This window comes from Pseudophryne corroboree, chromosome 9 (assembly GCF_028390025.1).
Source record: "Pseudophryne corroboree isolate aPseCor3 chromosome 9, aPseCor3.hap2, whole genome shotgun sequence".
Lineage (NCBI taxonomy): Eukaryota > Metazoa > Chordata > Amphibia > Anura > Myobatrachidae > Pseudophryne > Pseudophryne corroboree.
In genome coordinates, this window is record NC_086452.1 from 354,261,920 (window position 1) to 354,288,824 (window position 26,905).

The 26,905-nt window shown below is 48.3% G+C and overlaps 1 protein-coding gene across 1 annotated transcript in view; it reads left to right on the forward strand.

Moving 5' to 3' along the window:
• The window catches only part of RFT1 (RFT1 homolog), an 87,348-nt gene that overhangs the window by 7,800 nt on the left and 52,643 nt on the right, over positions 1-26,905 (forward strand). Inside the window, exon 2 of the mRNA XM_063940692.1 lies at positions 26,554-26,639. Within this exon, the coding sequence (XP_063796762.1) occupies positions 26,554-26,639 (86 nt within the window). The remainder of the gene's footprint in view (positions 1-26,553; positions 26,640-26,905) is intronic.

A 26,905-nucleotide genomic window follows, 5' to 3' on the forward strand; every position in this document is an offset into this window, starting at 1 on the left:
GCTACCTCAGATGGCAGATACAGACGCCGACACGGATACTGACTCCAGTGTCGACGATGAAGAGACTAATGTGACTTCCAGTAGGGCCACACGTTACATGATTGAGGCAATGAAAAATGTTTTACACATTTCTGATAGTACAAGTACCACTAAAAAGGGTATTATGTTTGGTGAGAAAAAACTACCTGTAGTTTCTCTGACGTCCTAGTGGATGCTGGGAACTCCGTAAGGACCATGGGGAATAGACGGGCTCTGCAGGAGACTGGGCACTCTATAAGAAAGATTTGGTACTATCTGGTGTGCACTGGCTCCTCCCTCTATGCCCCTCCTCCAGACCTCAGTTAGATTTCTGTGCCCGGCCCGAGCTGGTTGCACACTAGGAGCTCTCCTGAGCTTCTAGAAAGAAAGTTTAAATTAGGTTTTTTATTTTACAGTGAGACCTGCTGGCAACAGGCTCACTGCATCGAGGGACTAAGGGGAGAAGAAGCGAACCTACCTGCTTGCAGCTAGCTTGGGCTTCTTAGGCTACTGGACACCATTAGCTCCAGAGGGATCGACCGCAGGACCCGTCCTTGGTGTTCGTTCCCGGAGCCGCGCCGCCGTCCCCCTTACAGAGCCAGAAGCATGAAGATGGTCCGGAAAATCGGCGGCAGAAGACTTCAGTCTTCACCAAGGTAGCGCACAGCACTGCAGCTGTGCGCCATTGCTCCTCATACACACTTCACACTCCGGTCACTGAGGGTGCAGGGCGCTGGGGGGGGGGGCGCCCTGAGAAGCAATAATATCACCTTGGCTGGCAAAATAACCACAATATATAGCCCCAGAGGCTATATATGTGGTAATTACCCCTGCCAGAATACAGAAAAATGCGGGAGAAAAGTCCGCCGAAAAAGGGGCGGAGCCATCTCCCTCAGCACACCGGCGCCATTTTCTCTTCACAGTGTAGCTGGAAGACAGCTCCCCAGGCTCTCCCCTGTAGTTTTCAGGATCAAAGGGTTAAAAAGAGAGGGGGGGCACATAATTTAGGCGCAATATTGTTTATACAAGCAGCTATTGGGGATAATTCACTAAGTGATAGTGTTTATCCCTACATTATATAGTGCTCCGGTGTGTGCTGGCATACTCTCTCTCTGTCTCCCCAAAGGGCTTTGTGGGGTCCTGTCCTCAGTCAGAGCATTCCCTGTGTGTGTGCGGTGTGTCGGTACGGCTGTGTCGACATGTTTGATGAGGAGGCTTATGTGGAGGCGGAGCAGATTCCGATAAATGAGATGTCGCCCCTTGTGGGCCGACACCAGAGTGGATGGATAGGTGGAAGGTATTAACCGACAGTGTCAACTCCTTACATAAAAGGCTGGATGACGTAACAGCTATGGGACAGCCGGCTTCTCAGCCCGCGCCTGCCCAGGCGTCTCAAAGGCCATCAACGCTCCCTCAGATGGCAGACACAGATGTCGACACGGAGTCTGACTCCAGTGTCGACGAGGTTGAGACATATGCACAATCCACTAGGAACATCCGTTACACGATCCCGGCAATAAAAAATGTGTTACACATTTCTGACATTAACCCAAGTACCACTAAAAACAAAAAAGGGTTTTATGTGTGGGGAGAAAAAGCAGGCAGTGTTTTGTTCCCCCATCAAATGAGTGAATGAAGTGTGAAAAAGCGTGGGTTCCCCCGATAAGGAACTGGTAATTTCTAACAAGTTACTGATGGCGTACCCTTTCCCGCCAGAGGATAAGTTACGCTGGGAGATATCCCCTAGGGTGGATAAGGCGCTCACACGTTTGTCAAAAAAGGTGGCACTGCCGTCTTAGGATACGGCCACTTTGAAGGTACCTGCTGATAAATAGCAGGAGGCTATCCTGAAGTCTGTATTTACACACTCAGGTACTAGACTGAGACCTGCAGACTGCTGCAGCGTGGTCTGTACCCCTTTCAAACAGGGATACTATTTTGCGAACATAAGACGTCGTCTTATATATGAGGGATGCACAGAGGGATATTTTGCCGGCTGGCATCCAGAATTATTGCAATGTCCATTCTGTCAGGAGACCCGACACTGGACAGGTGATGCTGACTTTAAAAGGCACATAGAGCCTTATAAGGGTGAGGAATTGTTTGGGGATGGTCTCTGGGACCTCGTATCCACAGCAACAGCTGGGATAAAAAATTTTTACCTCGGGTTTCCTCACAGCCTAAGAAAAGCACTGTATTATCAGGTACAGTCCTTTCGGCTTCAGAAAAGCAGGCGGGTCAAAGGCGCTTCCTTTCTGCACAGAGACGAGGGAAGAGGGAAAAAGCTGCACCAGCAGCCAGTTCCCAGAATCAAAATTCTTCCCCTGCTTCCTCTGAGTCCACCGCATGACGCGGGGGCTCCACAGGCGTAGCCAGGTACGGTGGGGGGCCGCCTCAAAAATTTCAGCGATCAGTGGGCTCGCTCACAGGTGGATCCCTGGATCCTTCAAGTAGTATCTCAGGGGTACAAGCTGGAAGTCGAGGCGTCTCCCCCCCGCCGTTTCCTCAAATCTGCCTTGCCGACAACTCCCTCAGGCAGGGAGGCTGTGCTAGAGGCAATTCACAAGCTGTATTCCCAGCAGGTGATAGTCAAGGTGCCCCTACTTCAACAAGGACGGGGTTACTATTCCACACTGTTTGTGGTACCGAAACCAGACGGTTCGGTGAGACCCATTTTAAATTTGAAATCCTTGAACACTTACATAACAAAATTCAAGTTCAAGATGAAATCGCTCAGGGCGGTTATTGCAAGCCTGGACGAGGGGGATTACATGGTATCCCTGGACATCAAGGATGCTTACCTGCATGTCCCCATTTACCTTCCTCACCAGGAGTACCTCAGATTTGTGGTACAGGATTGCCATTACCAATTCCAGACACTACCGTTTGGACTGTCCACGGCACCGAGGGTGTTTACCAAAGTAAGGGCAGAAATGATGATACTCCTTCGAAAAAAGGGAGTTTTAATTATCCCGTACTTGGACGATCTCCTTATAAAGGCGAGGTCCAGGGAGCAGTTGTTGGTCGGAGTAGCACTATCTCGGGAAGTGCTACAACAGCATGGCTGGATTCTAAACATTCCAAAGTCATCATCTCTAGTCAGAGACCTCCTAAAACCAAAACGGGTATCGGTGCATCACTGCACACGAGTCCTGGGAAAAATGGTGGCTTCATACGAAGCAATTCCATTCGGCAGGTTCCATGCAAGGACCTTCCAGTGGGACCTCTTGGACAAGTGGTCGGGATCGCATCTTCAGATGCATCAACTGATAACCCTGTCTCCAAGGACCAGGGTGTCTCTGCTGTGGTGGCTGCAGAGGGCTCATCTTCTAGAGGGCCGCAGTTTCGGCATACAGGACTGGGTCCTGGTGACCACGGATGCCAGCCTTCGAGGCTGGGGAGCAGTCACACAGGGAAGAAACTTCCAAGGACTATGGTCAAGTCAGGAGACTTCCCTGCACATAAATATTCTGGAACTGAGGGCCATTTACAATGCCCTAAGTCAGGCAAAACCCCTGCTTCGAAACCAGCCGGTACTGATCCAGTCAGACAACATCACGGCAGTCGCCCATGTGAACCGACAGGGCGGCACAAGAAGCAGGATGGCGATGGCAGAAGCCACAAGGATTCTCCGATGGGCGGAAAATCACGTCTTAGCACTGTCAGCAGTGTTCATTCCGGGAGTGGACAACTGGGAAGCAGACTTCCTCAGCAGACACGACCTACACCCGGGAGAGTGGGGACTTCATCCAGAAGTCTTCCTACTGTTGGTAAACCGTTGGGAAAGGCCACAGGTGGACATGATGGCGTCCCGCCTCAACAAAAGAGATATTGCGCCAGGTCAAGGGACCCTCAGGCGATAGCTGTGGACGCTCTAGTGACACCGTGGGTGTACCAGTCGGTTTATGTGTTCCCTCCTCTGCCTCTCATACCAAAGGTACTGAGAATAATAAGAAAACGAGGAGCAAGAACGATACTCGTGGTTCCGGATGGGCCAAGAAGAGCTTGGTACCCAGAACTTACAGAAATAATATCAGAGGACCCATGGCCTCTACCGCTCAGACAGGATCTACTACAGCGGGGGCCCTGTCTGTTCCAAGACTTACCGCGGCTGCGTTGGACGGCATGGCGGTTGAATTCCGGATCCTAAAGCATAAGGGCATTCCGGAGGAAGTCATTCCTACGCTGATAAAAGCCAGGAAAGTAGTAACCGCAAACCATTATCACCGTATTTGGCGAAAATTGGTTGCGTGGTGTGAGGCCAGGAAGGCCCCAACAGAGGAATTTCAGCTGGGTCGTTTTCTGCACTTCCTACAGTCGGGAGTGACTATGGGCCTAAAATTGGGTTCCATTAAAGTCCAGATTTCGGCTCTGTCGATTTTCTTCCAGAAAGAACTGGCTTCACTGCCTGAAGTTCAGACTTTTGTAAAGGGAGTGCTACATATTCAGCCCCCCTTTGTGCCTCCTGTGGCACCGTGGGATCTCAACGTGGTGTTGAGTTTCCTGAAATCACATTGGTTTGAGCCACTTAAAACTGTGGATCTGAAATATCTCACGTGGAAAGTGGTCATGTTATTGGCCTTGGCTTCGGCCAGGCGTGTGTCAGAATTGGCGGCTTTGTCATGTAAAAGCCCTTATCTGATTTTCCATATGGATAGGGCAGAATTGAGGACTCGTCCCCAGTTTCTCCCTAAGGTGGTATCAGCTTTTCACTTGAACCAACCTATTGTAGTGCCTGCGGCTACTAGGGACTTGGAAGATTCCAAGTTACTGGACGTAGTCAGGGCCTTAAAATTATATTTCCAGGACGGCTGGAGTCAGGAAAACTGACTCGCTTCTTATCCTGTAGGCACCCAACAAAATAGGTGCTCCTGCTTCTAAGCAGACTATTGCTCGCTGAATTTGTAGCACAATTCAGCTGGAGCATTCTGCGGCTGGATTGCCGCATCCTAAATCAGTAAAAGCCCATTCCACGAGGAAGGTGGGCTCATCTTGGGCAGCTGCCCGAGGGGTCTCGGCTTTACAACTTTGCCGAGCTACAACTTGGTCAGGGGCAAACACGTTTGCTAAATTCTACAAATTTGATACCCTGGCTGAGGAGGACCTTGAGTTCTCTCATTCGGTGCTGCAGAGTCATCCGCACTCTCCCGCCCGTTTGGGAGCTTTGGTATAATCCCCATGGTCCTTACGGAGTTCCCAACATCCACTAGAACGTCAGAGAAAATAAGAATTTACTTACCGATAATTCTATTTCTCGTAGTCCGTAGTGGATGCTGGGCGCCCATCCCAAGTGCGGATTATCTGCAATACTTGTACATAGTTATTGTTAACAAATCGGGTTATTGTTGTTGTGAGCCATCTATCCAGAGGCTCCTCTGTTATCATGCTGTTAACTGGGTTCATATCACAAGTTGTACGGTGTGATTGGTGTGGCTGGTATGAGTCTTACCCGGGATTCAAAATCCTTCCTTATTGTGTACGCTCGTCCGGGCACAGTATCCTAACTGAGGCTTAGAGGAGGGTCATAGGGGGAGGAGCCAGTGCACACCAGGTAGTCCTAAAGCTTTTCTTTTGTGCCCAGTCTCCTGCGGAGCCGCTATTCCCCATGGTCCTTACGGAGTTCCCAGCATCCACTACGGACTACGAGAAATAGAATTATCGGTAAGTAAATTCTTATTATGACATTCCACATTCCGAGTTGATTGCATCATCAAATTTGTTTAGCAGTTGGGCAAAACCATGTGCACTGTAGGGGGGCAGATATAACATTTGCAGAGAGAGTTAGATTTGGGTGGGTTATTTTGTTTCTGTGCAGGGTAAATACTGGCTGCTTTATTTTTACACTGCAATTTAGATTGAAGCTTGAACACACCACACCTAAATCTAACTCTCTCTGCACATGTTAAATCTGCCTCCCCTGCAGTGCACATGGTTTTGCCCAACTGCTAACAAAGTTCCTGCTATGATCAACTCGGAATTACCCCCCATTGCACTTTCAATACTACTCGATTACTCATTGCTTATAAAACATTTGTACATAATTTGCTATTAACCATTGTTTCTCTAACGTCCTAAGTGGATGCTGGGGACTCCGTAAGGACCATGGGGATTAGCGGCTCCGCAGGAGACTGGGCACAACTAAAGAAAGCTTTAGGACTACCTGGTGTGCACTGGCTCCTCCCACTAAGACCCTCCTCCAGACCTCAGTTAGATTCTTGTGCCCGGCTGAGCTGGATGCACACTAGGGGCTCTCCTGAGCTCCTAGAAAGAAAGTATATTTAGGTTTTTTATTTTACAGTGAGATCTGCTGGCAACAGACTCACTGCAGCGAGGGACTAAGGGGAGAAGAAGCGAACCTACCTAACAGGTGGTAGTTTGGCCTTCTTAGGCTAGAGGGATCGACCGCAGGACCCGACCTTGGTGTTCGTTCCCGGAGCCACGCCGCCGTCCCCCTTACAGAGCCAGAAGCAAGAAAAGGTCCGGAAAATCGGCGGCAGAAGACTTCGGTCTTCACCAAGGTAGCGCACAGCACTGCAGCTGTGCGCCATTGCTCCTCATGTACACCTCACACTCCGGTCACTGATGGGTGCAGGGCGCTGGGGGGGGGGGCGCCCTGAGGGCAATATATGACACCTTGGCTGGCAAATCTACATCATATATAGTCCTAGAGGCTATATAGATGTAAAATTACCCCTGCCAGTATTCCAGAAAAAGCGGGAGAAAGTCAGCCGAAAAAGGGGCGGGGCCATCTCCCTCAGCACACTGGCGCCATTTTTTCTTCACAGTGCAGCTGGAAGACAGCTCCCCAGGCTCTCCCCTGTAGTTTTCAGGCTCAAAGGGTTAAAAAGAGAGGGGGGGCACTAAATTTAGGCGCAATATATGTATACAAGCAGCTATTGGGGGAAAAATCACTCAGTTACAGTGTTAATCCCTGCATTATATAGCGCTCTGGTGTGTGCTGGCATACTCTCTCTCTGACCCCCCAAAGGACTTTGTGGGGTCCTGTCCTCAGTCAGAGCATTCCCTGTGTGTGTGCGGTGTGTCGGTACGGCTGTGTCGACATATTGGATGAGGAAGGTTACGTGGAGGCGGAGCAGAGGCCGATAAATGGGATGTCGCCCCCTGTGGGGCCGACACCAGAGTGGATGGATAGGTGGAAGGTATTAACCGACAATGTCAACTCCTTACATAAAAGGCTGGATGACGTAGCAGCTGTGGGACAGCCGGCTTCTCAGCCCGCGCCTGCCCAGGCGTCTCAAAGGCCATCAGGGGCTCAAAAAACGCCCGTTACCTCAGATGGCAGACACAGATGTCGACACGGAGTCTGACTCCAGTGTCGACGAGGTTGAGACATATACACAATCCACTAGGAACATCCGTTACATGATCTCGGCAATGAAAAATGTGTTACGCATTTCTGACATGAACCCAAGTACCACATAAAAGGGGTTTTATTTTTGGGGAGAAAAAGCAGCCAGTGTTTTGTTCCCCCATCAGATGAATGAATGAAGTGTGTAAAGAAGCGTGGGTTCCCCCGATAAGAAACTGGTAATTTCTTAACAGTTACTGATGGCGTACCCTTTCCCGCCAGAGGATAGGTCACGCTGGGAGATATCCCCTAGGGTGGATAATCACACGTTTGTCAAAAAAGGTGGCACTGCCGTCTTAGGATACGGCCATCTTGAAGGAGCCTGCTGATAAAAAGCAGGAAGCTATCCTGAAGTCTGTATATACACACACTCAGGTTCTATACTGAGACCTGCAATTGCCTCAGCAAAATAGTGATGCTGCAGCGTGGTCTGATGATATTAATACCCTAGACAGGGATAATATTTTGCTAACATAGAGCATTTTAAAGACGTCGTCTTATATAGGAAGGATGCACAGAGGGATATTTACCGGCTGGCATCCAGAATTAATGCAATGTCCATTCTGCCAGGAGGGTATTAGAAACCCGGCAGTGGACAGGTGATGCTGCCTTTAAAAGGCACATAGAGATTCTGCCTTATAAGAGTGAGGAATTGTTTGGGGATGGTCTCTGGGACCTCGTATCCACAGCAACAGCTGGGAAGAAATTTTTTTACCTCACGTTTCCTCACAAAAGCCTAAGAAAGCACCGTATTTTCAGGTACAGTCCTTTCGGCTTCAGAAAAGCAAGCGGGTCAAAGGCGCTTCCTTTCTGCACAGAGACAAGGGAAGAAGGAAAAAGCTGCTCCAGGCAGCCAGTTCCCAGGATCAAAAATCTTCCCTCGCTTCCTCTGAGTCCACCGCATGACGCTGGGGCTCCACAGGTGGAGACAGGTGCGGTGGGGGCGCGTCTCGGGACTTCAGGGACCAGTGGGCTTGCCCACAGGTGGATCCCTAGGTTCTGCAAGTAGTATCACAGGGATACAGGCTGGAGTTCGAGGCGACTCCCCCTCGCCGTTACCTCACATCAGCCTTGCCTGCTGCCCTCGGAGAAAGGTAGTACTGGCGGCAATTCACAAGCTGTACTTCCAGCAGGTGAAATCAAGGTACCCCTCCTTCAACAAGGCCGGGGTTACTATTCCAAAATGTTGTGGTACCGAAACCAGACGGTTCGGTGAGACCCATTCTAAAATTGAAATCCTTGAACACTTATATACGAAGAGAAAAAATGTATAGACTCGTGCGCTTCTTTAGGGATCGACCGTAAAGGAAAATCCTTATCTGAACAGTTTATAGATTTGCTAGTAGATTAGCCATAACTGGCTGATATCACAGTTTTGTAGGCTTAAATAAGTCTTTGTCAGCACCTTCCACTCTTCAGGGTGGCAGCTCAGTTCCTCAGTGTACCAATGGTATATGGCATAAATTCTGTAGCAAAAAAAGGATGGAGAAGAACAAGCGCCTATGGTGCAGTAAGTTCCTTAAAGTGTAAAATAACACTTGAGAAAATATAATTGCGTACCGGATGAAATCTTTATACCACGCCTAATAGTAAGATGTCAGTCAGGATATTTCTTCACCAGCAACACCATCTAGAATTAGAGAAGACGGAATCGCCGCATAGTGTAATACTGCAGGATTAACAATGATATCCCCGCGATCACCCAGTTAAGCGTACCAAATCTAGATGAATAGTCAGCATGAACATCTAATGGTCTTGTATCCAGAACCTATCATCAAATCCAGTACACAGGGTAGTCGTAGTATCAGTCAGATGACTAGAAAATTTATTCAAAATGTAGGCTAAAAAACATCCAAATGAACAATATAGTAATTAAAGAGAATAATCAATATAGCTTAGCTTAGCAGCCGGGTAAGATTCTGCTCAGGTCTCAACGCGTTTCGCCAATCAAGGCTTCCTCAGGAGATCCTTATATACGAAGGTTCAAGTTCAAAATGGAATCGCTCAGGGCGATTATTGCAAGTCTGGAGAATTTCAGGGTATCACTGGACATCAAGGATGCTTACCTGCATGTCCCTATTTACCCTCTTCACCAGGTGTACCTCAAAATTGTGGTACAGGATTGTCATTACCAATTCCAGACGTTGCCGTTGGTCTGTCCCCGGCACCGAGGGTATTTACCAAGGTAATGGCCGAAGTACTTATCCCGTACTTGGACGATCTCCTTATAAAGGCGAGGTCCAGGGAGCAGTTGTTCGTCGGAGTAGCACTATCTCGGGAAGTGCTACAACAGCACGGCTGGATTCTGAATATTCCAAAGTCGCAGCTGGTTCCTACGACGCGTCTACTGTTCCTGGGTATGGTTCTGGACACAGAACAGGATAAAAAGGGTTTCTCCCGGAGGAGAAGTCCAAGGAGTTGGCGTCTCTAGATTGAGACCTCCTAATACAAATACAGGTGTCGGTGCATCAATGCACGCGAGCCTTGGGAAAGATGGTAGCTTCTTACGAAGAAATTCCATTCGCCAGGTCCCATGCAAGGATCTTCCAGTGGGATCTGTTGGACAAGTGGTCCGGGTCGCATCTTCAGATGCATCGGCGGATAACCCTGTCTCCAAGGGCCAGGGTGTTGCTGTGGTGGTGACTGCAGAGTGCTCATCTTCTAGGGGGCCGCATGATTCGGCATACAGGACTGGGTCCTGGTGACCACGGATGCCAGCCTTCAAGGCTGGGGGGCAGTCACACAGGGAAGAAACTTCCAAGGCCTATGGAAAAGTCAGGAGACTTCCCTACACATAAATGTTCTGGAACTAAGGGCCATTTACAATGCCCTAAGTCAGGCTAGACCCCTGCTTCAACACCGGCCGGTGCTGATCCAGTCAGACAACATCACGGCGGTCGCTCAGGGAAACCGACAGGGCGGCACAAGAAGCAGGATGGCGATGGCAGAAGCCACAAGGATTCTCCGATGGGCGGAAAATCATGTGTTAGCACTGTCAGCAGTGTTCATTCCCGGAGTGGACAACTGAGAAGCAGACTTTCTCAGCAGACATGACCTCCACCCGGGAGAGTGGGGACTTCATCCAGAAGTCTTCCAAATGATTGTACACCGTTGGGAAAGGCCACAGGTGTACATGATGGCGTCCCGCTTCAACAAAAAGCTACAAAGATATTGCGCCAGGTCAAGGGACCCTCAGGCGATAGCTGTGGACGCTCTGGTAACACCGTGGGTGTACCAGTCGGTGTATGTGTTCCCTTCTCTGCCTCTCTTACCCAGGGTAATGAGAATAATAAGAAGGAGAGGAGTAAGAACTATACTCATTGTTCCGGGTTGGCCAAGAAGAGCTTGGTACCCAGAACTCCAAGAAATGATCTCAGAGGACCCATGGCCTCTGCCGCTCAGACAGGACCTGCTGCAGCAGGGGGCCTGTCTGTTCCAAGACGTACCGCGGCTGCGTTTGACGGCATGGCGGTTGAACGCCGGATCCTGAAGGAAGAGGGCATTCCGGAGGAAGTTATCCCTACGCTATTTAAAGCTAGGAAAGAAGTGAACGCAAACCATTATCACCGCATATGGCGGAAATATGTTGCGTGCTGTGAGGCCAGTAAGGCCCCAAAAGGAGGAATTTCAGCTAGGTCGATTTCTGCACTTCCTACAAGTCAGAGGTGACTATGGGCCTAAAATTGGGTTCCATTAAGGTCCAGATTTCGGCTCTATCGATTTTCTTCCAAAATAGAACTGGCTTCACTGCCTGAAGTTCAGACTTTTGTTAAGGGAGTGCTGCATAGTCAGCCCCCGTTTGTGCCTCCAGTGGCACCGTGGGATCTCAACGTAGTGTTGGATTTCCTGAAGTCGCATTGAGTTGAGCCACTTAAATCCGTGGAGCTACAATACCTCACGTGGAAAGTGGTCATGCTGTGGGCCTTGGCGTCGGCCAGGCGTGTATCAGAATTGGCGGCTTTGTCATGCAAAAGCCCTTATCTGTATTTTATATGGATAAGGCGGAATTGAGGACTCGTTCCCAATTCCTTCCTAAGGTGGTATCAGTTTTTCATGTGAACCAACCTATTGTGGTGCCTGCGGCTACTTGGGACTTGGAGGATTCCAAGTTTCGGGACGTAGTCAGGGCCCTGAAAAATATGTTTCCAGGACGGCTGGAGTCAGAAAGACTGACTCGCTATTTATCCTGTATGCACCCAACAAGCTGGGTGCTCCTGCTTCTAAGCAGACTATTGCTCGCTGGATCTGTAGCACGATTCAACTTGCACATTCTGCGGCTGGACTGCCGCACCCTAAATCTGTAAAAGCCCATTCCACGAGGAAAGTGGGCTCTTCTTGGGCGGCTGCCCGAGGGGTCTCGGCTTTACAAATTTGCCGAGCTGTTACTTGGTCGGGGTCAAACACTCTTGCAGGAGTCTACAAGTTTGATACCCTGGCTGAGGAGGACCTAGAGTTTGCTCATTCGGTGCTGCAGAGTCATCCGCACTCTCCCGCCCGTTTGGGAGCTTTGGTATAATCCCCATGGTCCTTACGGAGTACCCAGCATCCACTTAGGACGTTAGAGAAATTAAGATTTTACTCACCGGTAAATCTATTTCTCGTAGTCCGTAGTGGATGCTGGGGGCCCATCCCAAGTGCGGATTGTCTGCAATACTTGTATATAGTTATTGCCTAACTAAAGGGTTATTGTTGAGCCATCTGTTGAGAGGCTCAGTTGTTATCATACTGTTAACTGGGTATAGTATCACGAGTTATACGGTGTGATTGGTGTGGCTGGTATGAGTCTTACCCGGGATTCAAAATCCTTCCTTTTTGTGTCAGCTCTTCCGGGCACAGTATCCTAACTGAGGTCTGGAGGAGGGTCTTAGTGGGAGGAGCCAGTGCACAGCAGGTAGTCCTAAAGCTTTCTTTAGTTGTGCCCAGTCTCCTGCGGAGCCGCTAATCCCCATGGTCCTTACGGAGTCCCCAGCATCCACTACGGACTACGAGACATAGATTTACCGGTGAGTAAAATCTTATTTTTTATATGTGCACAAAAACACCCTGTACATACAAGAAAAAAGTCCTTTTACACAATTCTCAGCATATACTGTATATACTGTAGTATCCTTTTTCAATGTATAGAGAGATCTCTCAAAATGGATATTTTGTATTCTGTTTTTAAACAGCTGTTATTTCTCTAGCATCCATAAGGGACACTGGGGTTTACTTAGTACGATGGGGTATAGACGGGGTCCAAAGGAGTCGGTGCACTTTAAATTTATTCAACTGGGTGTGCTGGCTCCTCCCATCTATGCCCCCTCCCACAGGCAGTTTAGAAAAATGTGCCCTCAGGAGAGGATGCACACTGTGGAGCTCCAGAGAGTTTTCTTGTTTATTTTAAAACTTTATTTTCAGTATGCTGTTTGGGCAACAGCATACCTGCACTGTGGGAGTTGGGGGAAAAGGGGGGGGGGGGCGGTTACCAGTCTCTTCAGGCGTCCGAGTCGATTCCCCGCTGCAGGACCACCGTCCTGAGAGGTTTTTGTACAGCAGGGCACTGCGCTATAGCTGTCGTAATCGCAGCACGTCGCAAACCCCAAACAGATGCCTAACGGTGAGGAGTGGCGAGTACAAACCGGGGGCCTTGCTAGGGGGGGGTCCCCTGGTTCTTGGTGCGGCGCAACCCCAGGGGCGGCATACGGAACCCTCCTTGGGGGATCCGCTATAGTTTCCTGTGTACACTGGCCAGCAGTTGTGAAAACAGTTATCTATACTTTGTGTTACACTCTGTGGGAGACATTGCCAGTATAAAAATCTACATACCTCTGGTGCCATAACAGGGGGCGGAGCTTCCTTCACAGCAGAACCAGCAGCGTTTTGGCACCTTCCCCTGCTTACAGCTGCAGGCACACACAGCTCCTCCAGACTCTCAGGATACGCAGGAAAACTGGTACATGGGTGTAGCAAAGGGGGAGAGCCGCTATTGTACACAATCTGTGTCCTGAAAAGGACAAAAACTCTAGTGTTACACTGTGATAAAACAGTTTGCAGTCTCACTGGGCTGCTTAGCTTGGGTGTGCTGTTGCTTCCTCTTTGTCTCCCTCTCACATACAGCAAGGGCAGGCTTGATATTATATAACTTGTCTGTGTGTATATAAGTGTTGTCTACTGTAAACATTGTAAAACAGCGATTCTCTCCCTCTACATCTGGTTCCATATCATGTGAACAATGCAGTCGGTCCTCTCAATTGAGTGGGCTGGGAGGAGGGGGGGGGTCAAGAGCCTTCCTGGCTAGGTGCCATAAAATCCATGATGTCAGATATGTCATCTCAGCTCACTGCTAATACTCAAAAGACTCAACAACTGCAGCAGGCTGTTGCAGTCCAGCAGCCCCCCCCCCCCCCTCCCCCTCCCCCTCTCTCTAGATCAGGGCCACTAAAACATGGGTTACCTGCTTTACTCTCAGAATCTGATAAGGAGATACAGTAGGAGGGGGAAGAATTGGATTCTGTTACTGGGGATTTCCCTTCTGCACCGGGTATTGAGACCCTATACTGGCTATACGGGATGTATTAAAACTCCCTATAAAGAACTCTTCAGCACAGCAGTTGTTTTTTGTTTTTTTAACACAGAACAAACTCAGTGTCACTTTCCCTGATTCTGCAGAGCTGGATGACCTGTTTAAGTTAGCCTGGATAAATCCAGATAAGAAATACCAAGTGACAAAACAATTTTTGCACACTTTCCTATTTGCTCCTGGAGACAGGAAAATCTGGGAAGAACCCCCAGCCGTAGACGTATCAGTCTCTCGCCTATCTAAAAAGGCGGTACTAACAGCTCCAGGCTCCTTTACCATACGTGTCCTGTGTGACTCTGAAGGACATAGGCAATGTTAATGCTAGGACCACTGCTATGGCAGTGTCGGCGTGCAGAGGTTTGTGGCTGCATCAGTGGATAGCGGATGCAGAGTCCAAGCGCAGTGCTGAGTCTCTTCCTTTTTTAGGGGATTGGCTCTTCAGGGTTGAGTTGGATATGTGGATTTCCATGGTTACTGCGGGAAAATCCATGTTCCTCCCCTCTGGGGACCCGCCAGCTAGGCGTTCCTACCCGGGGCCACCTACTCAGTCCTTTTGTTCTGCCAGGTTCAGATCAAGAGCCAGAGGCGCCTCCACCGCTGCGAGAGGCATCAGAGGTAGGACAAGAAAACCAGCTGCCACCGGTTCTCAGGAACAAAGCATCAGTCAGCTTCCACTAAGGCCTCAGAATGACGGTGTCTCTCCACCCCGAGGGGACCTCGAGGTGGGAGCTCGACTGCGTCACTTCAGACGAGTCTGGGAAAGATCCTGCCAAGATGTCTGGGTAAGAGACCTCATTTCTCAGGGTTACAAGCTGGAGTTCGACGGTGCTCCTCCCCAACGATTTTTCAAATCAAGCTTACCAGTTCTGGAGGATTCCAGAGTCACGCTGAAACAGGCCATCCAAAAGTTGGTGCTGTCCCAAGTCATTGTGCCAGTGCCACTACAACAACAGGGAAAGGATTACTACTCCAACCTGTTTGTGGTACCGAAACCAGACGGTTTGGTAAGACCCATTTTGAATCTAAAATCCTTGAACCCTTACCTAAAGGTTTTCAAGTTCAAGATGGAATCCTTGCGAGCAGTGATTGCAGGTCTGGAAGAACAGGAGTTCACGGTCTCGCTGGATATAAAGGACACTTATCTCCATATTTTAATTTGGCCGCCTCACCAGGCTTACGTGTTGTTCGCTCTGCTGAACGATCACTGCCAGTTCCAGGCGCTACCCTTCGTACTGTCCACAGCGCCGCAGGTCTTCACGAAGGTAATGGCGGAAATAATGTTCCAGCTCCGAGTCCAGGGGGTAAACATCGTCCCTTACCTAGACGATCTGTTGATAAAGGCGAGATCCAGGGAGCTTCTATTGGTCAGTATCAACCGCACTATTCAGCTTCTGTCACAACATGGGTGGATTCTCAATTTGCAGAAGTCCCACCTGGAGCCTACTCAGCGGCTCCTGTTCCTGGGAATGTTTCTTTACACAGTAGCTCAGAAAGTATTCCTCCCAGAGGACAAAGCAAAGATGCTTCAGGAAATGGTCAGAGCGGTCCTATGGATGACTCTGATATCCATCCATCTTTGCATTCGATTGTTGGGAAAGATGGTAGCCTCATACAAGGCGATCCAGTACGGAAGGTTCCATGCCAGAACATTTCAATTGGATCTCCTAAGCAAGTGGTCCGGATCGCACCTACAGATGCATCGGATTATACGGTTATCACCTCAGGCCAGGATTTCCCTCCTGTGGTGGCTACAGTCCTCAAACCTACTGGAAAATCGGAGCTTTGGGATTCAGGATTGGATTCTCCTCACGACAGATGCGAGTCTGAGGGGATGGGGAGCTGTCACCCAAGGGGCTCAGTTCCAGGGCAGGCGGTCAGCCCGCAAAGCCCTACTTCCTATCAACATTCTGGAACTTCAGGCGATCTACAACGCTCTGCTTCAGGCCTCTCCTCTGCTCCGAGATCGAGCTGTTGAGGTTCAGTCGGACAATGCCACATCCGTGGCTTATATCAGTCGACAAGGAGGGACAAAAAGCAGAGCCTGCATGCGAGAGGTGTCAAGGATACTCCTCTGGGCGGAAAGAAATGCAAGAGCAATGTCTGCCATCTTCATTCCAGGGGTGGACAACTGGAAGGCGGACTTTTTCAGTCGTCACGATCTCCACCCGGGGGAGTGGGGCCTACACCAGCAGGTGTTTCAACAGTTCAGATAGACATGATGGTATCTCGACTCAACAGGAAGTTTCCATGGTATTGTTCGATAACCAGGGACTCTCAGGCGAGGGCAGTAGATGCACTGGTGACACCTTGGCCTTACCGGCTGGTCTACCTGTTTCCTCCAATTCCTCTGCTCCCGAGGGTGCTAAAGCGAATTAGGAATCAAAGAGTCCAGGCAATTCTTATTGCCCCAGATTGGACTCGAAGGGCGTGGTACGCGGACCTTCTGACATGTCCGTAAAAGATCCTTGGCCTCTATCAATGAGAAGAGATATTCTTCAACAAGGACCGTTCGTTTACCCAGATTTACGGCGTCTTCGTTTGATGGCATAGAGGTTGAGCGGAACATCCTAGCTCACAAAGGCCTTTCTGCAACTATGGTTCAGGCCAGAAAGCCTGTGATGTCAAAACAGTATCATCATATCTGGAAACGATATGTCTCTTGGTGGGAGGAGCGCACATATCCTCCTGCGGAATTCAGACTGGGACGTTTCTTACGTTTCCTGCAGACTGGTGTGGATATGGACCTACGTCGGGGCTCCCTTAAGGTCCAGATTTCAGTCCTCTCTGTTTTCTTCCAGAAGACGTTGGCAGTGTTGCCAGTGGTTCAGACCTTCTTGCAAGGAGTGCTTCACATACTGCCTCCCTTAGTGCCACCAACGGCACCCTGGGATTTGACTGTGGTTTTGGATTTTCTACAATCCTCCTGGTTTGAACTGCTGATGAAAGCAGAACTCAAGTACCTTACTGGGTAGATGGTAATGTTATTGGCCCTGGCTTCTGCTAGACGTTTCTCTGAATTGAGGGGCCTTATCGTGTAAAAGTCCTTACTTGGTCTTTTGCGAGGACAGAGCAGAGCTCAGGACTCGGCAGCAGGACTCTGCATTCCATTTAAACCAACCTATTGTGGTTCTGTCTAGCTCTGGCTCTTCTGCTCCTCTGGAGGCTTTGGATGCTGTGCGAGCCTAGAAGATCTACGTCAAGAGGACGGCTCGGGTCAGAAAGACTGATTCCCTGTTTGTGCTATATGATGCACAGAAAATGGGTTGCTCTGCTTCTAAGCAGTCCATTGCTCGTTGGCTTAAGTTGACTATCCAACAGACCTATGTGTCGGCAGCCTTACCTGTTCCACATTCTCTGAATGCACACTCTACAAGATCAGTGGGATCTTCCTGGGCGGCTGCTCGTGGAGTCTCGGCCTTGCAACTATGCCAAGCTGCTACCTGGTCGGGGAAGAACACCTTTGTGAAGTGTGATGCCCTGGCCAAAGAGGATACCCGGTTTGAAAGGCGGTGCTGCAGACGTGCCCATACATTCCCGCTAAGTGAACCCCAGTATCCCTTATGGATGCTAGAGTAAATAGGATTTTAAATACCTACCGTTAAATCCTTTTCTCGTAGTCCATAAGGGATACTGGTCGCCCACCTCAGTGCATTGACTTTTCTAAAGGTTGTTTCTTCTATATAAGTTTACCTGTTCAGCTGTTGCTGGTCGGTTTATGTTGTGGTGTGCTAGTGTGTGAATCTCACCACTCGTTGTTATGTTCCTTCTCTCAAGTATGTCCATTCTCCTTCGGGCACTATTTTACCTATAACTGCCTGTGGGAGGGGTCAAAGAGGGGAGGAGCCAGCACACCCTGTTGAAGAAATTTAAAGTACACCTTTGGACCCCGTCTATACCCCCATCATACTAAGTGAACTCTAGTATCCCTTATGGACTACGAGAAAAGGATTTACCGGTAGGTATTTTAAATCCTATCCAATTCTGTTAAAGCAACAAATTAAGCTTTCATTCAGAAGCACACAGAGTTAAATAGTTTGTATCCAATTCTTGAAACCAGTGATATAGGCCCTACACACTGGCCGACATCAGCCAAAGATATGAACGATCTCGTTCATAAATGAACGAGATACCGTTCATATCTTTGAGTGTGGAGGCTCCAACGATGAACGATGCGCGGCCCCGCGCTCGTTCATCGCTGGTCCCCCGTCGGCTGTACATGCAGGCCAATATAGACGATCTCGTGCATATTTGCCTGCACTTCAATGCAGCCGGGTGACGGGGGGAGTGAAGAAACTTCACTCCCCCCGTCACTGCCCCCCCCCCGCCGCCGGGTCGGCCGTATCCGCCGTCGGGCAGCTTGGCGGCGGATCGGCCAATGTGTAGAGCCCTTTAGTTTTATAGTTCCATTTAAAAAATGCTAGTGACGTTTTCATGCAGAAGCGTACAGAGTTAGAAGCTTAGTTGTTAATTAGTTATTATAAGCTTATTTGTTAGATAGATCTTAGAACATGGCCATGTCATAAATGGTTAAAGAAAATTTACCATGCCCTTCCTCTGCTTAATACAACTCCTGGACTCCCGCCTCTGAAACTGAATCCCCTTTATGAAGCCATATCTGGAGGATATCACAGAAGTCTTTCAGAGATTGCCAGGATCGTGTTCTCCACAATAGTAGACCAGCTGGTGTTGAATGTGATATAAAAACGTGTTTCCCCGCCTGAATCACCTGTCAGCGGCATCCTCAGTCAGTTTCCTTCACTCCACTGCTGCTGCTCCCTTTATTCTCCTTGACAGCGGTGCGTGCATGCGCATACCGCTTGCTATCCAAGCCTCGTTTTCACATATGCCTTGATGCATCTGTGCTGCCGCTCTCTTTAAATTGTTAAATTAGTGTGCATTCCAAGCCTCATTTTAGAATATCAATAATTGTGCCTACACAGCAGGGTTCTTTAATTAGTGTATGTTTGTGCACATGTGAAAACAATGGATGTTTAATAGCAGATTATGTATAAATATGTTTTATAAGCAATGAGTAATTGAGTAGTATTAAAAGTGCAATGTGGGATGCCATATAAGGATTAATATAAAAGTTACCACTAATTTTGACCAACTGGAAGGTATTGAAAAAGTGTTTTTCTTTCTTTTATTGATATTTTATATGAAAAATAAAATATAAATAAATAAGAATAAATATTTATTTTTTATACACACACACACACACACACACACACACACACACACACACACACACACACATATATATTGCTGTTTGCCAGCGCTTTTTATTTTAACTTTTTTATTTTTTTTCTGGTAAATCAAGAGTCTTCTATAAAATGACAGGGTATAGCTAATTGGTAGTTATGGGCAACTTATCTAATGCGGGGCACATTTATCAAAGTTGAAGTTCCAATCCGCTCCTGACTGTCCTCCTACAGGCTGTGTTTGATAGATGTCTGGAGCTGATTGGTTAGTACTTTACCTCTCTCCAAGCTTTGATAAATCTGCCCCTTATTCCCTTCTTAACTCTTTATAAGGTTTGACTCGGGGATGGTCAATCAGCAGTCCTCCGTCAGTATTCTGGATCGATACGGGATCTCCATACCTAAAGCGATACAAAGGCTTGTAAAATAATATCAGTATTTCTGAATGACGATTTGTATTTCAGTCTTCGGAAGGGGCTGCCGCTGTGAGAGGAGATTAAGGATGGGGACGATATGTCACAGTGATATATACAATGCAGAATGATTCTATCGAGTGAGCCAATACGACTAAAATATCACAACGCACCAAATTATAGCTTACTGATTGCTATCCCTTGTTTGATACATCCCTTCCATATAACTACAGTACTTGACACTTTCCCATTTTGAGGTTCTAACATGGGGACGAGTGTTAGTACAATAGTCAGAAAACATATTTTCAGATCATTACACTAGTTCTTACATTCTTACTTGACACTGCCCTAATGGCATGTTATTAATAGCCTTTACCTGGGTACACACTGGGTGATCTATCGGCCTTTCAATTGAATGAGCGTATTGGTTGGTGTGTCTCAGCAATATGTTTGTGAATGATGAAGTTTACAGACATAATGTGTTGGCTCTGCAGCACAGCCAATGGCAGATGTATCTGCATTGTACTGTGTGTACAGACGGTCAGCCGACTGCCTCGTACACTTGCTGCAGAGGCCTGCTGGAGACTGTTGTCGCAAAAGGTGGGCACATGTAAATGCCCAGCCAGTTGCAATGTCAGGCACTACACATCGGGCCGACAATTGGTAAGTGTGCTTTCACTTGCCAATCGCCAAATAGGTCGGTGGATCAACCAGACGACCGATCCGTTGTCATAGTGTGTACCCAGCATAAAGCAAAAGGTATCCATTCCTGATGGCTTGATCCTCAATTGATTTATTCCTTATTACGGATACATAGTATGTTATGTTATGTTATGTTATGTTATGTTATGTTATGTTATGTTATGTTATGTGATGAGGTAAGGGGACCTCATACTGGATCAGGCAGCTAGGGATTTTCCTGGTGGCACAGGCAGGACTTCGCACATTTTTCTTTTAGGGGTAAGTGAAGTATATTTTGTCAAAATTCATAATGTCAACATGAGAATGTTGACCTGAAATGTCGACATGATTAAAATGTTGTCAAAACTTCCCTGGTGGTCTAATGGTAACTTACTTGATCCAGTGGCTCCAGCAGTGTCTTCTGGGTACAGCGCTCAGGTGTTGATTTCCAGCAGATCCAGAGCTGTTTCCAGTAGTACATATATTACTAATCCTAACCCCTAAACCTCCCCCTAGAGCTTAACCCTAACCTCGCCTCCCTTAACCTAAGCCTAATCGCATCATCCCTACCTCACTTTATCTTTTGAGGTCCACTCCATCTGCCTCTTCTACTCCGTTCACCTCCATGTAGCGGTCATCTATCGCCCTTCCGGCTGCTCCTGCCCACTCCTTGACAGCTTTGCTGCCTGGCTTCCCCACTTCCTCTACACTGACCTCCCCTCTATCATCCTCAGCGACTTTAACATTCCTATTGACATCACTAAACCAGCATCCACTAATATTCTTGCCCTCTCCTCCTCCTTTGGCCTTTCTCAATAGACAAATGATCCGTTTTAGTTCTCCAACTCTCCCTTCCCCCTGTCTGACCACCATCTGCTCTCTTTCACCCTCTCATCTCCTCTCCTCCCCATCAGAACCACGGTCACCAGATGCAATCTCGGGTCTTTCGACCCCGCTATCCTATCCTATCCTCGATACTCTCCTTTCTCCTTTATCCATCATGGCTTGCTCCAACCAGGTGGCCTCATTCTAACTCCATTCTTACCTCCGGACTCAATTCTGATGTCCCCATCTCTTCTGTCCCCCTGCCATTCTAAACCCCCGCCCTGGCACTCCAAGCTCACCCGGTTCCTGCAAAAATGCTCACACACTGCTAAGCGCCTCTGGATGAAATCTCGCTCACTGGCAGACTTCCGCCATATTAAGTTTATTTTCTCTCCATACAGCTCTGCCCTCTCCCTCGCCAAGCAATTCTTTTTCCAATCGCTCATCTCTTCTCAGTTCTCAATTCCCTGCCGCGTCTTTGATACTTTCAACACTCTCCTTCGCCTCTGCCCCCTCCTCCCTCACTGCCACTGACTTTACCTCCTACTTCTCCTCCAAAATTGAGACAATCTGACACGAAATCTCCTCTCATCTTTCCTCAGTAGCACTGCCGCCCCCACCATCCTCTCCCTCTAGCCATCCCACCCTGTGCTCCTTCTACACCTCCACAGACCAGAAAGTCTGCTCCCTCATCTTATCCACTCCATCTGCCCCTGGACACCCTCCCCTCCCTCTTTCTCCACTCCCTCTCCCCAAATGCCTGCTCCCATCTTGCTCACCTCTTCAACCTATAATTTTCCCTTGCCATTCAAACATGCTCTTGTCTCACCGATTCTTAAAAACCCAATCTTGACCCTTCCTCAACCGCTAGCTACTGCCCCATCTCTTTTCTCCCATTCGCCTCCAAACTAGAGCGGCTGGTATGCAACCATCTCACCAGCTACTTCTCTGACAACTCCATACTTGATCCTCTTCATTCTTCGCCCACTCACTCCACTGAAACTGCCCTGGTCAAAGTCACCATTGACCTGCTTTCGGCCAAATCCAGGGGTCACGTCTCTCTGATCATCCTCCTGGACCTCTCTGCTGCCTTTGACACTGTGGCTCATCCTCTCCTCAGCACCCTTCAGACCATTGGCCTCTCTCTAGCACTGTCCTTACCAGGTTCACCTCTTACCTCGCTTAACACTCCTTCTCTGTGTCTGCCTTCAGGTACACTTCACCCCCTTCCAAGCTCCATGTCAATGTCCCCCAGGACTCTGTCCTTGGCCCCCTTCTCTTCCTGTACATCTTTTAGCTGGGTGCGCCCATAAGCTCCTTCGGCGTTCATTACAACCTCTATGATGACGATACGCAACTATACCTCTCCTCTCCTGACCTCTCCCCCTCTATCCTCTCTTGTATTTCCAGCTGCCTCTCTGCAATCTCCTCCTGTATGTTTGATCGCTCTCTAAAGCTCACATGGACAAAACCAAACTCATCATCTTTCCCCTATCCAGAATCCCCCCCCCCTCCCAATATCTCTATCACAGCTGACAACACCATTATCTCAGGTAGGACAGAAAAGCAGACTGTCTTTGTTAGGGCTCTCTTTGTATTTCAAAACTATATACTTTATTGAATTTTTATGTAAAAATAACAAGTATGCCATATCTTGGTTCACTCAGCGTGGTTAGGTAAAACCATACATTATACAATCTATGTACAAAATATATTGTATCTTTTACCTAACCATGCTGCGTGAACTAAGATATGACATACTTGTTATTTTTACATAAAAATTCAATAAAGTATATAGTTTTTAAATACAAAGAGTGCCCCAACAAAGAGAGTCTGCTTTTCTGTCCAACCTAATAAAGTCATTTCTGACTCTTGGTAGCATCGCCAACTGAGGTATTATTCTCTAAATTTCAATTGAGACACATCAGATCAATATTGGTTACATAATCTGTATAGTATGTGATTTGAGATACAATAAGAGAATACATCTGTGTGGGATCCCTGCTATATTTGTTTTGAACACCATCATCTCCCTCCGTTCCCCAGCTCCACTGCTTGGGTGTCACTTTCGACTCCTTCCCTCTACTTTGCACCGCACATCCAATCTCCATCTTAATCCTGTTAGCTCCAGCATCCAACATCTCTCGCATCAGGCCGTTCCGCTTCCAGAGTGCAACAAAACTTATTTTCTACTCAATGTTCTTCTCACTGCTCAACTATTGCAACATTCCCATCTTGCTCCCTCTGATCTTTTCTCAACTCCGCAGCTAGACTTATCTTCCTCTCTTGCCGCTCCTCATCTGCCACTCCCCTTCCACAAAATCTGCACTGGCTCCCATTCCCGTACAGAATCCTCTTCAAACTCCTCACCCTCACATACAAGGACCTCTCTAACTCCACTGCTCCCTTCATCTCTAACCTCAATTCACTACATACTCCCTCCACCCTCTCCGATTGGCCAATGATCGTCGCCACTCCTCTACCCTGGTCGCTGCATCACATGCATCCTAGAAAATCCTAGATTTTCTCTGTGCTGCCTTCAGTGGAATGAGCTCCCTCGCTCTGTTAGACTCCCCCCGGCCTTGAAAACTGACACTAAAAACCCACCTGTTCATCAAAGCGTACCCTTTCACAGCATAACCTAAGGCTGCTGTCCCAACCCCCTGCCCCACGCCTTGGCCATCTCTGCCTCGATTACTTCCTGCCATCAGGTCACCTTTCGCTTGCTCAAGTCTCTTGTCACCTATCTGTCTTCCCCTAGAACGTAAGCTCCTTGGAAAAGGGCTCTCTTCCCTCCTATTCTCATAGTCCTCTTCTCTCGCACTTCAATTACAGGGGATGCAGTTAATTTTCCGGCGGTCGGGATTCTGGCGGTCAAGGGCTTTTTCCACTCGTGGTTGTCCACAACACCCATAGAGTGGGAATAGAACCTGTGGTGAGCCACCGAGCCCACAAGGGGACTCTTTGTGCTCGCCCCGCTGCCGGCATACCGACGACCGGGATGCCGACCGTCGGTATATCATACTGATCCCAATTACAGCTCTCCCCTACTCAGTGATCATCTATACCTGCATGTACACTCGCTCTTACCCTTTCTTCTCTTCCAACGGCTGCCCGCCCCTAGTAGACCACTGATTACTCCTTTGCTTCCTTACATCTCAGCTGTATTGTGTATTGAGAATTGTGGTGTGAAGTGTTACCTGTGCTCTGTTTTACTTTTTCTGTCCCTGTAAGGTTAAGTTCTGTGCACCATGTATTGGTCTAATGCAGGGGTGGGGAACCTTTTTTCTACCGAGGGCCATTTGGATATTTATAAAATCCTTCGGGGGCCATACAAAAATTTTCAACTTAAAAAATTACCCTGCCCCCCAGTAGGTCTGCCCCTTAGAGGTACTGTGTGTGCGCGCCGGAGGCGCGCGCGCCAAAAAATGGGTGTGGCCAGTTAAAATGGGACGTGATACACATATGCCCCCAATAGTGCGGTGCCAGATCCACAATTGCCCCCACAGTGCCAGGTATACAGATGCCCCCACAGTGCCAGGTATACAGATGCTCCCACAGTGCCAGGTATACAGATGCCCCCACAGTGCCAGGTATACAGATGCCCCCACAGTGCCAGGTATACAGATGCCCCCACAGTGCCAGGTATACAAATGCCCCTCACAGTGCCAGGTATACAGATGCCCCCACAGTGCCAGGTATACAGATGCCCCCACAGTGCCAGGTATACAAATGCCCCTCACAGTGCCATGTATACAGATGCCCCCACAGTGCCAGGTATACAGATGCCCCCGCAGTGCCAGGTATACAGATGTCCCCACAGTGCCAGGTATACAGATGCCCCCACAGTGCCAGGTATACAGATGCCCCCACAGTGCCAGGTATACAGATGCCCCCACAGTGCCAGGTATACAAATGCCCCTCACAGTGCCAGGTATACAGATGACCCCACAGTGCCAGGTATACAGATGCCCCTCACAGTGCCAGGTATACAGATGCCCCTCAGTGCCAGGTATACAGATGCCCCTCACAGTGCCAGGTATACAGATGCCCTGCCCCCTCCCCCCCCCCCCCCCCCCCCCCTCCGTGCTGCTTACCGTGCTGCTTTCGGCGGGGGACACGGAGGAGAGCGCTGCTATGTTGGGCGGCGGCGGCATGTAGGACTTGAAACCAGCCGCCGGTTCGAGAGCCAATCAGAGCTCGCGGACCGGCAGCCGCAGCTTCTGATTGGCTGCCGGTCCGCGAGCTCTGATTGGCTCACGAACCGGCGGCTGGTTTCAAGTCATACACGCCGCCGCTCCCACCCGACAGCCGCGCTCTCCTCCCTGTTCTGACAGCTGAGACACGCTGCCGCCGGACTGAGCGGCAGCGTGTCTCACTGACACAAGCTGGTGGGCCGGACCAAACGGCTTCGCGGGCCTTATACGGCCCGCGGGCCGGAGGTTCCCCACCCCTGGTCTAATGTGTGCCGTATGTACGGCACTGGGAAACACTTGTGGCGCCATGTAAATAAAATGTAATAATAATGTACACATTCTGCACTTGACATGGTAAATGTCAGGGGTACTGTATCAGTGAATTTAACAGGCAACAATTAATAAATCTGTCGGCGAGAAAAAGAAAACACAGCACAATAAAAATTAGACCCAGTCCTTAGGTCGCAATAAGTCCTTATATACCTTCAAGCTGATGCAGAATAATAGTTTGTATAACGTGTCATTATGGTACTTACGTCCACTGGTCTTTGGTGGAATGGGGGAGGGAAGCAGTGCTCTAACATATGCAGAGAGCACAGTATCTACAATATACAGCATAATAATGCGCCAGTCAATTTATATTTGTAAGAGCTGGCAGCATCTGAAATGAGGGGGCAGTTCTTATTGCGCTCTTTTGATAAACTGCATCAACTACATTCCACTAGTTAAAATCCGCTATTTTATTGTAACATAAGACTATAAGAACAGCACTCTTTAGGGTATATTTAATAACGGGCAGTCGGTCAAGCCACTGATCATCGGTGGCTTTCACCGATAGTTTTAAAAAACAAAGCAGAGAGAGAAGACTTTTGTGCAGTACACGTCATTAGATGTTAATACAATACACTAGAACTCTTATTCTATCATATTAAAAAAATAGTGCTTTAAAATAACAGATTGTAGCACAAAATATAATACAAAAAGGTATGTCAATTAAAGTAAGATTTTTAAGCATATATTGCAAGACCTAGTTCTCTAGAAAATAAGGCGAAACAAAGATTGTGGTACTGATGTCTGAATAGAGTAAAACATGTATATGCATTCATTGTCACATTTATAGAAGAGCTGTTGGTTATCCCTCTTATTGGGAAAATGTCCCCACCTGCAGATTAGTAAACCTACCTGTAATTAGTCTGTTCAGGTAATCATTACACAGCATAAATTAGCCTCTTGACACAGACCTGGCTTTTATGATGTTATCCTTATTCAGTATATGTTCTTAATATTATAGGTTTTCTTCAGACTCCTGACTTTTGCTTTAAATGCCTTCACACTGCGATATGTCTCCCCGGAAACCATTGGTATCGTAAATGTTCGGTAAGTTTATACATTTGCCAAAACCTTTATTTGGATGTGAACTCTCCTCCCAAAATTCCCACCTGAAAAATACATCTTTTCGCAAAAGCACAAAATAAAGTTTAACAAAAAATAAAATGTATATAAGGATGGAAAGGAGGTAAAAACAGTAGTACCAGACACAATTATTATAATACAAAAAGCCTTTACTGACTCCTCTCCCATTTATATCTCTGACCTCATCTCCCTTCACACTCCCACCCTTCCACTTCGTGCCTCTCCTGCCA